The following is a 12,757-nucleotide window of genomic DNA, read 5'->3' as shown; positions in this document are numbered from 1 at the left end:
TTCCAGTATGTGGCTGTAATAGGATGCCACTTGTTGTGTCGTGTAGAGTGTAAAGTTTGGATGAGGGGGGATTATGACCCATAAACACAGTCCTAAACCTTATGGAAATATTTCATGTATTGTATGTTTAATGGGTTTTCCTATCTGTTAAAGTTAGTTAAAATATTAATTGTGTCTAAAATAGGAAAAGTAAAAACTTAAGTAGAGCACAATTTAGACACAATTTTATTTTATTCTCTAAATTTAAAAGAATGGAAAGATAAAATGCACTGTAATCCTTGTACTTTTTATTTTAAATTTTATGTGAACAGTTTTATGCAATAGTACATTTTTTGTACATACAGAGGAGGATATGCAATAAATGCAGGATTTATCTAACTTTATTTCTGCTCTTAACTCGAACCCTCTGCTGAAAATGGACTCTATACAGTCAACAATAAGAGAATAAACTGTAAACAATTCTTCTCATTCCTCATAAATATGGCATACACAGAATTACTGTGCTTTATTTTTAATACCTGCCATTATGTCTGTTTTTTAGGATTGTGTGAATGATTCCGATTCATTTTAGATCATTTAGATTATGGTGTTTTTTTATTTTTTTATTAGGAGTTATATAAACACACTCCTAAACCTTGTGGAAAGCCTTTTTCAGTAGCGTTGAAGCTGTTATCCCTGTAAAGGGTGGGCTGATATTAAATTAAACCCTATGGATTAAGAATGGGATAAAACTCAATTCATATTCAAGATTCAACGAGTTTATTGTCATGTGCACAGCAAGAAACAAGTTTCCTCGTACAATGAAATTCTTTGCTCCTCGCCAAGTATGCCGCATAAAGATAAAAATAAGCATAAAGATAAAAATAATATGCATCCAAAGGCAGATAAGTCAATCATTTTGACAAAACAGTGTATTCAACAAAATTAACATTAAGGTTCCTCTATTGAAGGTCTTTAAAAGGATTTGAGAAGCTTCATGAGTTCCCCAAAACATTGACTGCTATTGTATTCTCTAAAGCATTCTAAACATTCTCTAAAGCAAATTATGACTTCATTTACTGTATGTGTAGAACAGTAACATAAGTAATAATAAAAATATTTTATGTAAGGTTATTAGGCTTTTGTATGATAATGGGTTACATGTAATTTGTGTTAAAAAATGAACCAGGGCTTTTTTTAACACAGACATCTCACATCACTTCATGCTTCCCTCTGCTAACAACTTTTATGGAGATGCGGATTTCATTTTCCAGCAGGACTTGGCACACTGCCCACACTGCCAAAAGTATCAATTGGCCTTATATAATATTCTAATTTGCTGAGACACTGATTTTTGGGTTTTGGCTGTAAGCCATAATCACCAACAATAAAAGAAATAAAGTACATCACTCTGTGTGTAATACATCTATATAATATATGAGTTGCACATTTTGAATTTGAATTCCCAAAAGCTATTATTTTCTTTTTCATTTAATTATTCTTTTTATAAATAAAATAAAACTCACTGCAAAAACAAGGTAAACAAATGAAAATACAGCAGTTATATGGGTGGTTTCCCAAATATATTATTGGTCATTTTTACCACGATTAAAAAGAGCCATTATTTTATTTACACAGGCCTGTCAGTCAGTTCTGAGCAGAACTGCGTAAATCAGCTATATTAAGTACAACTCTATAAGCTTTTAGTATTAAATTAGTATTAAAAACAATATATATATATATATATATATATATATATATATATATATATATATATATATATATATATATATATATATATATATATATATATATATATATATATATATATATATAAACCAGTTCATAGTATTTCATTTACAGGCTCAAAACAACATTTCATTCATTTTTGACGGGGACTTTTATTTTGACAGAAAATCGTTTTAGACACTGGCCAAATGTTGCTAGAAAATTGCACAAATAAAAGCCCTTATCTCTCTGTATATAAGGTGTGAATAAATAATAAATAGCTTATGATATTTATTTATAATCCTGATTTTGTGATTGTAACTAAATATAATCACTTATTTCTCAATAAATTAAAAAAAGGAACCGGCAGTGGGAGCAGCTCCGCCCCACGGCCGCTCGGGGGCACTGCTGCAGGAGCGCTGTGAGCCGGAAGTGAGCTGCGCTGAGAGCGGAAGAGCGCCGGGAGCTGGGCTGTTTGGGAGCTTTTACTGTTTATATATCATTAATTTATAGATTTATATAATAATTAAAACCCTTATATAATATATAACCTCTTATTAAGGATGATCTGCCTGTAACCGAGCGGGAAATGGCGCGAGCGGGCGGAGAAATCATTCATTTAAACGTTGGAGGAAAAAGGCGAGTCCGGATTTATGCTGAGTTTCCCCTCAGTTTTACATTAACTACTGTTTAAATACTGTTTATTTACTGCTTATATCAGTGATTTTACTGTTTAAACACATTAACTACTGCTTATACACTTTTATTACTGTTTATATTAGTGATTTTACTGCTTAAACACATTACCCCACTTCTTATATCAGTGGTTTTACTGCTTAAACACATTAGCTAATGTTTATATCAGTTATTTTTATGATTTAACACGTTAACGTTATCTACAGTTTATATGTGTGATTTTACTGCTTAAACACAATAACTACTGCTTATATCAGTCATGTTACTGCTTAAACACAATAACTACTGCTTATGTCAGTCATTTTAGTGCTTTTTACAGTGATTTTACTGCTTAACACATTAACTAATGCTTATGTCAATGATTCTGCTGCTTATATCAAATCAAATCAAATTTATTTGTATAGCGCTTTTTACAACTGGTGTTGGCACAAAGCAGCTTTACAGAAACATGATTACGGGACAAAGAATCAGGCAAAACATTAAACATAGAATATACATAATACAGAACCCCCTGCATATCAGTGATTCTACTGCTTATATCAGACATTTTAGTGGTTTTATCAGTTAAACTCATTATTTACTTCTTCTATCAGTTATTGTACTGCTTATATCAGTGATTGTAGTTCTTAAACACATGAACTACTATTTATATCAGTGATTGTACTGCTTAAACTCATTCATTTCTGGTTATATCAGTTATTTTATTGTGTAAACACATTAACTACTATTTAGAACAGTTTAAGAACACTGACCCAAAGTGTAAAAGTTCTCTTGAGTAGTGCAGGAAAATAAAACCACTGTGATGTACATGAGAGATTTTTTGAATAGCAGTTTTTTGAAATCTGCAACTGCTGGTGCTGATGTAAAGTTCTGGACAAGAAAAAGTTGTAAAGATTTACCTGAGTAAGGGGTCAGTTGTAAAATTTTAGATAATGGTACAATCAAGTCATCACATGACTAATCTTTCCTTGATTTTATGTCCTATTTTAGGTTCAGTACATCCAAGCAGACTCTGACATGGGTTCCTGACTCCTTTTTTTCAAGGTTTGTGTCTGGCACTCACCTTTTCTGTTTGCTGTATTTACTTGTAATTGTTTGTTTTTGTTGTTACATTGCTTTATTTTTGTTGTATTTTTTGTATTGTTACATTACTATTATTTTATACAAAATCAGGCTGTTGGTAAGTTACTTTTTACAAAATACATTTTATTTATAGATTTTCTGTTTGTGTTTAGCCTCCTGAGTGGACGGATATCCACACTAAAGGATGAAACTGGAGCGGTAAGTGCAATCGCTGTACTCTTATTACTGTACATATATTTTATAACACTAACATTACTGTAATTTTCCTGCTTTATTTTTACTTTCAGATCTTCATTGATCGAGATCCTTCTTTGTTTGCACCCATTCTGAACTTTCTGCGCACTAAAGAACTGCACCCCAGGTGATGAACATAACCTGCATACAATCAGTATTATCATTGTTTATTGATGAGAAAAGTAAGGTTGTTTAATAGCTCATTAGACCTTAATTAACTTGATAAGACTGTCAGATTTGGACATGATAATAATGACTTCTGCATATTCTCAATATCCCACAGTTTTTCATTTCAGACTACAGACTGTATGACTAAATCAGTTGTAATACTTAGTAACTTTACATGTAAAACCTACAGTCTGAGTGGTGTAATGAACATGTCTGTTACAGGTCTATAGATGTGCATTTGTTGATGCATGAAGCTGAGTTCTATGGAATCACTCCATTAGGTAAGATGATATTTATTAATAATAATCATATTTGCAGATTTGAGTTTGAGATAACATGTTACATGAAAATGTGTTACATTAAATGTATTGAATATATTATTTGTGATTTTTACAGTTCTTTTGTTATGTTGATTGAATTTTACTAAACCGTATCTGTGTGTCCGTATCTGTGTGTGTTTGTGCCTGTCTGTCTGTGTGCCCCTGTCTGTCTGTCTGTCTCTCTGTGTGTCTCTGTCTGTGTCTCTGTCTGTGTCTCTGTCTGTGTCTCTGTTTCCATGTGTCTGTCTGTGTCTGTCTGTGTCTCTGTTTCCATGTGTCTGTCTGTGTATATTTGTCTGTGTCTGTGTGCCTGTGTCTAATTGTGTGCCTGTATGTGCCTGTGTCTAATTGACTGTGTCTGTCTGTGTCTAATTGACTGTGTCTGTCTGTGTCTAATTGACTGTGTCTGTCTGTGTCTAATTGTCTGTGCCCATGTGTGCCCGTGTCTGCCCGTGTCTGCCTGTGTCTAATTGTGTCTAATTGTGTCTGCCTGTGTCTCTCTGTGTCTAATTGTCTGTGTCTGTCTGTGTCTAATTGTCTGTGTCTCTCTGTGTCTAATTGTCTGTGTCTGTCTGTGTCTAATTGTCTGTGTCTCTCTGTGTCTAATTGTCTGTGTCTAATTGTCTGTGTCTGTCTGTGTCTAATTGTCTGTGCCTGTGTCTGTCTGTGTCTAATTGTCTGTGTCTGTCTGTGTCTAATTGTCTGTGTCTGTCTGTGTCTAATTGTCTGTGCCTGTGTCTGTCTGTGTCTAATTGTCTGTGTCTGTCTGTGTCTAATTGTCTGTGCCTGTGTCTGTCTGTGTCTAATTGTCTGTGTCTGTCTGTGTCTAATTGTCTGTGCCTGTGTCTTATTGTCTGTGTCTAATTGTGTCTGCCTGTGTCTGCCTGTGTCTCAGTGCGAAAGCTACAGTTGTGTGATGAACTAGACCGATCATCATGCGGCAACGTGCTGTTCAACGGATACCTGCCCCCTGCAGGTGAGCATTTATTATCTACACATTTTTAAAGCATGTATGAAATAAGCCATTACACATAAATAATTAAAACATATTTTTATTTTGTGTGTGTTTCAGTGTATCCAGCAAAACGCAGGAACAGGCACAGTGTGGCAGGCCCTCAGTATATGGGCGGTCGTTCTGCACAGTTGGAGCGAGCACCAGTCAGACGCAGTAACACCATGCCACCCAATCTGGGCAACTCAGGCATACTGGGCAAAGCTGTAACAGAGGAGAGAGTAACAGGTAATAATTTATACTGTGGTGAATTTACCATCATTAATTCTGGTATAAAAGCATTTGGATTTATATATTTTTACATTTATTTGTTCCAGGTCATGGTCCAGATCCTGGAATGGTGCGTATCGTCTGTGGGCACCACAACTGGATTGCTGTGGCCTACGCACAGTTTGTGGTCTGTTACAGGTCAGCATTTTGTAATGACTTTAATACTAAAGGGATCTGTAATGCTGTGTAATGTTTATTTGATCCACATACCCATTCTTTTAGACTGTAATACACTACAGGAGCTGTAGGGGGTGCTCTATAATTCAGTATAATGTTCAAATGATAATTTCTCTCATTCTGACAGACTGTAATACACTACAGGAGCTGTAGGGGGTGCTCTATAATGCAGTAATATGTTCATATGACGAGTTTTCTCATTCTGACAGACTGTAATACACTACAGAAACTGGTGCTCTATAATACAGTATAATGTTCAAATTACAATTTCTCTCATTCTGACACTCTGTAGTACACTACAGGAACTGTAGGGGGCACTTTGTAGTGCTTTATTATATTGATTTGATCCAGTAAATCCACTTTTTTTATCTATGTGTTGCAGGGTAAAAGAGTCGACGGGTTGGCAGCAGGTGTTTACTAGCCCCAGGCTGGACTGGGTCATCGACAGGGTGGCACTCAACGCTAAGGTCATGGGTGGCTCATTGGGCGACAATGATAAGATGGTTGCTGTGGCATCAGGCACTGAGATCATATTATGGGCTATCTGTCCTGATGGAAATGGCAATGAGATTGGTAAGGTCACGTTTCTACCTGTTAGAATCAGTGTTGTACTATTTTTTTTTTTTTACAGGTTGGATTAGATTGCTTTTTTTCCATTAATAAATGAAATGCTCATTATTTAAAAACTTTTGTCAGATATAAAATTTGGTTTGTAAGAAAGCAAAAATTAAAAAGAAATCTGTAAAGGGACAATTACGTTTTGACAGCACTGTAGCTGTAACTTTTGTTTCCAAATATGTGGTGCATTTTGAGTATTATTAAAAATGTGCTCCATTAAAGACTCATATAAATGTTAATGAATGGGTAGCTGATTCTATTTTTGCATCTTTAATTCTACAGCATTTTTTGCTCGCTTCTTTGATCTTTTAAAATATGGCCTGTTAATAAACTTGATGTAACTATTTGTTTTTAATTGGGTTATTACTGTTACTGTGTTACTGTAGTTACTGTGTCGAATAGTCCAACGATTTAAAGTACTGCCACTATGATCTGGAGATCGCTGATTCAAATCCCGGTCATGCTGCTTACCATCAGCTGCCGGAGCCCTGAGAGAGCACAATTGGCCTTGCTCTCTCTAGGTGGGTACAGTAGATGGCGCCCTTTACCCTTATTACTCCTAGGGTGATGGCGATCAGCACAAGGCGTCTGTGAGCTGATGTATAAGAAACCGAGTCCGGCAGTTCGAAAGAGGCGGAGTCTGTCTTCACTGTCTTAATGGATGGAAATTGGAAGAAAATAAAAAAAAATGAAATAAAATTAATAAAAAAACAAAAAAGCAGTTACAGCACAGAGCAAAAGTGATCTTTCACAAACCGAACAGTGAGTCCACATTCATCTTTACTGTTAAAGCTAAGATACTAATATGTAACTCAGTCAGTCCTAACCCTAGTCTTTTAAATAATGATTTAGATATCATTATTCCATTAATATATACCTGGGTCAGCTCTGATCCCAATCCAGCATCACAGATCAGGACATCCCTAACCTGAAATGTTTAGTACAGTGTAAAATAGGAGAAAAGATCTGAATGGGGGCCAAAGCTTTTTTATCTTGACCTGTTTATGGGTAAAGCTGTCCTGCAGACCACACACTGCAGTAATACCTGCTGCTGCTGAGAGGAATCCACTCCTGTACAGTCTGTACTTCAGTAAACACTGATAGACAAGCCCTGGGGATAACACTAACCCTAATCTCTCTCGCTGTGTTTGTGTGTTTTTGTGTGTGTGTGTGTTTGTGTGTGTGTGTGTGTGTGTGTGTGTGTGTGTGTGTGTGTCACGGCAGGTGTGTTCAGCCTCAATGTGCCGGTGGAGGCTCTGTTCTTCGTGGGGAATCAGCTGATTGCCACCAGCCACACAGGGAAAGTAGGAGTGTGGAACGCTGTAACCAAACACTGGCAGGTCAGTTTAGTTCAACAGCTTTAAGGACCCATATCATGAAAAAACGCACTGTTTTCACTCACTTTTCTGAAGTAAATGGGATGTAGTGGGTAAGCACTGTTAAAGTTTCAAAAGGTACCACTCTGTGCAATAACACTGTTTTTGGCTGATTTTTGTCACAGAAACAGTTGTGATAAATTACATTTTTGTCATTTCAAGATCTTTTTATTCTACTGATCTAATCATAATATTAAAGTAGTATAATAATGAAGTCACACCCTTTTAATCAGAAAGGAATTATTAAATTATTAATAAGATAATAATAATAATAAGAAGAAGAAGAAGAACAGACCTAATCCAAATACAAAAAAGTATAATTTCAGCTCATTGACTTTAAGAGGCTCTCTGTATTTGGCTTAATGACCAGAAACACCAGAAATCTCATACTCATACTGTCACCGTTAGAGACTCCATCTTTTTGGATCTTGTTGGAACAAATAAATAATGGTCATGATTGTGGCGCTTTATTAAGAACAAAAACCACAGCATTTCATTTAACTGAATAAACTACTACATTTTTCCTGAAACTTATTGCTGGATGCATTTCAGTGTTTAAGAGTTCTTTTTAAGAAATGTCAGCATTAGATGGCAAAATTATACTATATTAATATGTGTGATGTCAATGACTAAAAAAACAATTATACAATAATTATACATTTTACATGATTATTATACCTGCTGCAATTTACCAGTAATTTTGTGAGGGGACAGTAATAATGGTGTAGTGTGGTTTAGGTCTGGTAAACTAGATCCTTTTAGAGTGAGCGAGTGAGACAGCAAGAGTAAATGAGCAAGTGCCTGACAGTGTATTGACAATATGTATGATTACATTTCTGTGCACGCTGCAAGCTTGTGTGTTGTTGTTGTTTTTTTTTTTTTACTACTACTATTCGGTAAACAAAAACAAAACATTTCGATACCCAGCCCTAATCGTGATGCATTTTTTTAGCGTATCAACAATATGTTTTAGTAAAAATATCAAGTGCTTTATCCAGCCTGGATCCTGCCTGCTTATACAGAACAGCCTATCAGAATGGAGATCATTTATGTATTTAAGTCACTTTTAAATGCACAGTAACAGGAACAGTGTGTTTTATATAGATAACATCGTCCTCTGTCTGTCCCTAATCTCTGTATGATTCTGTTCTGTGATTTATTACTCAAGTTAGATATTGTTGATGTACACTCCTCTAAATATGGGTGATTATTTGTAATGTGTTCAGCACTGTGTCCCTGCTGTGTGTGTTTGTGTAAATAGGTACTGTGTGTGTCTGTGTGTGTGTCTCATGTATACACAGTGTGAATTATTTTCGCTATTGAAAACAGACTGCATTTATATTACAGTGCACGTATCTATCTTTACCTGACTGTATGTTTGTGTGTCTGTATGTCTCGTGCTCTTATAAAAAAAAGTATTGCTTTTGATTTTGGAGCGTTGCTGTGAGGATTTGATTGCACCAACTCTTTGTCAGTGTATAGGATGGAGCTCCTTCATTCTAGATAATAAGATTATCTTGTCTGAAGTTCCATTCTATTGGTAATACTTTTACTAGACAAGCTTTGTGTGTGCATTTGCACATCTGTGTCAGCAATGGGTGCAACTTTAAATAGCTGAATGTAGCGTTCATTAGAAAGGATGTCTATAAGCATTTGCACACACAAGCCCTATCCAGACGGGATTAGATTTTCAGGGGGACGTCTGTGAAAAATATTTTACTCTTCTACTCAGTGATAAAACTCTTGCATCTGGACTGCAATTAAGAACAGGAGAACCAGTGAGTTTTTAGGCTTTCTCAGTCACGTGACATCGCGAGCAGTAGCTCCTCCATTTCCACTAATTGTTGTGTTTACGTGGATCTCCGTGGAAACGCACACCCAAAGTGTAATTTGTGTAGCTGTGGACAAATAGCTATTTTATTAAATGCGAGGTAATGAAACTCAGAAATGTGGATCCGGACGGGATTAAAATATCCAGAAGACCATAGATTTCTGCGAAATACAGTAGATAATTCAGCCTCAGAGAATGTCTGAGAAGAACACATACAGGAATAAAATCACAGAGAAAATTACCCCAGGACCCCCTGAGAAACTAATCCCCTCCTGATAGGGCTATAGATCGTCTGTCAGTCTATAATTGTATGTCTGTCTTTATAACACTCTTTTTCCAGAATCAGGATGTGGTTCCTATAAACAGCTACGACACGGCCGGCTCCTTCCTCATCCTGGGCTGCAATAATGGGTCCATTTACTACATAGGTCAGTTCTGCTTCTACACTAGAAACCACTTCCACATACAATAGCTGTACTATACAGGTGTACACCCTCTACCCCATTCACCACTGTTCAGTTTCTGACCACTGGACCACCCTTATGTGGATATTATTGGGACCTTGGTTTGGTCTGGTTTCAGCACATTATTAATACTGAAATGACTGTGTTGATGATGGTGTACAGGTGTTTGTATATGTGAATCAGGTACATCACTGTTTCTGAGGTTTTATTGTTCAGTGAAAGTGTGAATACTGAACGAAAGGGTTTCTAATAGGGCTGCACTATATTGAGGGAAATATTTTTTTTTGCAATACTAATTGAAAAAAATAATTTGTTTTTTTCTTTCAGAGGTTAAGGATTAAACATGTCCTGATGATAATGCAGTTTGTGTGTCAATGATTGGAGTTACATTAAATATATTGAGTATATACCATCTGTAATCTGGTAGATATTGTCATGTACAATATGAACAATGTTAACTTTCAGCAAAACCTTTTAAAAATGTCATATTTACCTGCGGCATTGCAATGGTGATGCTTAAACCTCATTGTGAGAAGCCCTAGTTTCTAATAAAGTGACCAGGAACAGTACACAGTGTCTGTAAATCAGTGATTATCAAGTGAATATGCTCTAAAGTAAAGGCATATTTTGATTTTTTTCCTAAGTACCGGTAAATAAATAGTTATAAGTGTGTGTGTGTGTGTGTGTGTTTACAGACGTACAGAAGTTTCCACTCCGGATGAAGGATAATGACCTGTTGGTGACGGAGTTGTATCGAGATCCAAGCGAGGATGCCATCACAGCCCTCAGCGTCTACCTCACACCCAAAACAAGTATAAATACAGACTCATTTACACACACACAAACACACACACTCACACAAACACTCACAAACACACTCACACACTAACCTTTCATACATATACATTACAGCATTACAGCAGTGCTACACACTGACCCTTCACACACACAGGCTAAAAATGAGAAAGAAGGTATACGTACACATATATATATACATACGTACATGCAGCCTTACAGATAGTATATAGAGCTAGGCCAATCACGATAACAGTTTTTTGTGGATGATATATCGTCCCAGAATTTTATCATTTTGAGATCATTAAATGCCACTGACATAGTGATAATAGAATAGCATAACAAAGCAATTATACATTTTAAAGACATTCTAAATTTTATTTTTATTTTGCATGACTGGCTAAAATACTGTTCACTGTTATATATATATATATATATATATATATATATATATATATATATATATATATATATATATATATATATATATATATATATAAACAAGCATAAACACAATAGACCACATCATGATTATCATATTATTGAGGTTATCATATTATTGAGGTCATATCATATTATTGAGTCGATATAATTATCATGACAGGCCTAGAAGTAGTAGTATTAATAATAATATTGATGGTGGTAAAGTTAACAGTATCAATGATAAACATAAGTCCTGATGATGATTCAGACGATGATGAATAATAATAGTAGATAATATTGTGGAACAATGACAAATGTGACTTTGAGTGTCATCACATGAGCGCATACCACATTTAATTAGCAGTGTTACAATATATATTTGTGTGTGATTGTGTGTCTGTTTGTGTGTGTGTGTGTGTGTGTGTGTGTGTGTGTGTGTGTGTGTGTGTGTGTACACCAGGTGACAGTGGGAACTGGATTGAGATAGCGTATGGCACTAGTTCAGGTACAGTGCGTGTGATCGTGCAGCACCCGGAGACGGTGGGCTCTGGACCTCAGCTCTTTCAGACCTTCTCTGTTCATCGCAGCCCTGTTACCAAAATCATGCTGTCAGAGAAACACCTCATCTCAGGTACTGCAGCTCTCTCTCTCTCTCTCTCTCTCCTCTCTCACTCACTCGTTCTCTCACTCACTCTATCTTTCTCTTTGCTCTTTCTTTCTTTTTTTCATTCTCTCTCTCACACTATTTCTGTCTCGCTCTTTGTCTTTCTCCTTTCTTTCTTTCTTTCTTCTTTCTTTCTTTGCTCTCTCTCTCTCTCTCTCTCTCTCTCTCTTTCTTTCTTTCACTCTCTGTCTCGCTCTTGCTCTTTCTTTCTTTGTTTCTTTGTTTCTTTTCCTCTCTCTCTCTCTCTCTCTCTCTCTTTTCTTTTTCTCTTCGCTCTTTTTTTCCTTCTTTCTCTTACTCGCTTTCTCTTACACTCACACAAACACACACAATTGCTTTCACAACATAAATGTAAAAAAAAGTCTTAAAGTGTACCATTTAATCTTCAGTCCATACAGTCCAGCCTCACCCACTCATGTTAAAGTTGTACAGTATAAAACACAGGACAGCCAATCTGATCAGATGTGATTTGCATGTATCAGTATTAAAAGCATGGTTAAATAAAACCATGTTTATTTCTTGGTTGTTAGGTATAGTAATAATACAAGGCACGTCTCTGATGGGCTCTTAAGCATAATTTATTTAAGAGCATGTGCAGGTATTTGTGCCTGTGTTGGTAACAGGTGCTAGCTTGGAAATTTCATTTTTCTTATTTAAAGCAATTCAAACATGACTTAATTATTTTTTTGCTTTCAGGCTCCCCCTATAGTTGTGAAGAGTAATTCACATTTATACCACTGCAGTAAATACAAGTCACTCTTTCACCTCCCCTCATGAACAGCTGTACACATGCAGTTGTTGACAGGCTAAGAGGTACAGAATTGTCTTTAATGGATTAGTTTCCTGGACAGGAATTTAACCTAGTCATATACTTTATTTTCCTTTTAGTAGGAAAAATAACATTTAAAAAGCTGTGTAG

The 12,757-nt window shown here is 35.8% G+C and overlaps 1 protein-coding gene across 1 annotated transcript in view; it reads left to right on the top strand.

Moving 5' to 3' along the window:
- Window positions 1-2,145: 2,145 nt before the first annotated feature.
- Window positions 2,146-12,757, top strand: part of shkbp1 (SH3KBP1 binding protein 1) — a 20,375-nt gene continuing 9,763 nt past the window's right edge. The window contains exons 1-13 of the mRNA XM_022679439.2: window positions 2,146-2,346; window positions 3,394-3,447; window positions 3,639-3,684; window positions 3,774-3,847; window positions 4,111-4,169; window positions 5,104-5,184; window positions 5,281-5,448; window positions 5,538-5,628; window positions 6,050-6,240; window positions 7,510-7,625; window positions 9,833-9,920; window positions 10,652-10,768; window positions 11,635-11,805. Of these exons, the coding sequence (XP_022535160.1) occupies window positions 2,297-2,346; window positions 3,394-3,447; window positions 3,639-3,684; window positions 3,774-3,847; window positions 4,111-4,169; window positions 5,104-5,184; window positions 5,281-5,448; window positions 5,538-5,628; window positions 6,050-6,240; window positions 7,510-7,625; window positions 9,833-9,920; window positions 10,652-10,768; window positions 11,635-11,805 (1,306 nt within the window). The 5' untranslated portion in view covers window positions 2,146-2,296. The remainder of the gene's footprint in view (window positions 2,347-3,393; window positions 3,448-3,638; window positions 3,685-3,773; window positions 3,848-4,110; window positions 4,170-5,103; window positions 5,185-5,280; window positions 5,449-5,537; window positions 5,629-6,049; window positions 6,241-7,509; window positions 7,626-9,832; window positions 9,921-10,651; window positions 10,769-11,634; window positions 11,806-12,757) is intronic.

The sequence above is a fragment of the Astyanax mexicanus genome, chromosome 9 (assembly GCF_023375975.1).
Source record: "Astyanax mexicanus isolate ESR-SI-001 chromosome 9, AstMex3_surface, whole genome shotgun sequence".
Lineage (NCBI taxonomy): Eukaryota > Metazoa > Chordata > Actinopteri > Characiformes > Acestrorhamphidae > Astyanax > Astyanax mexicanus.
Note: the sequence above shows the minus strand (reverse complement) of the source record. Positions and strands in the feature narration are given on the sequence as shown.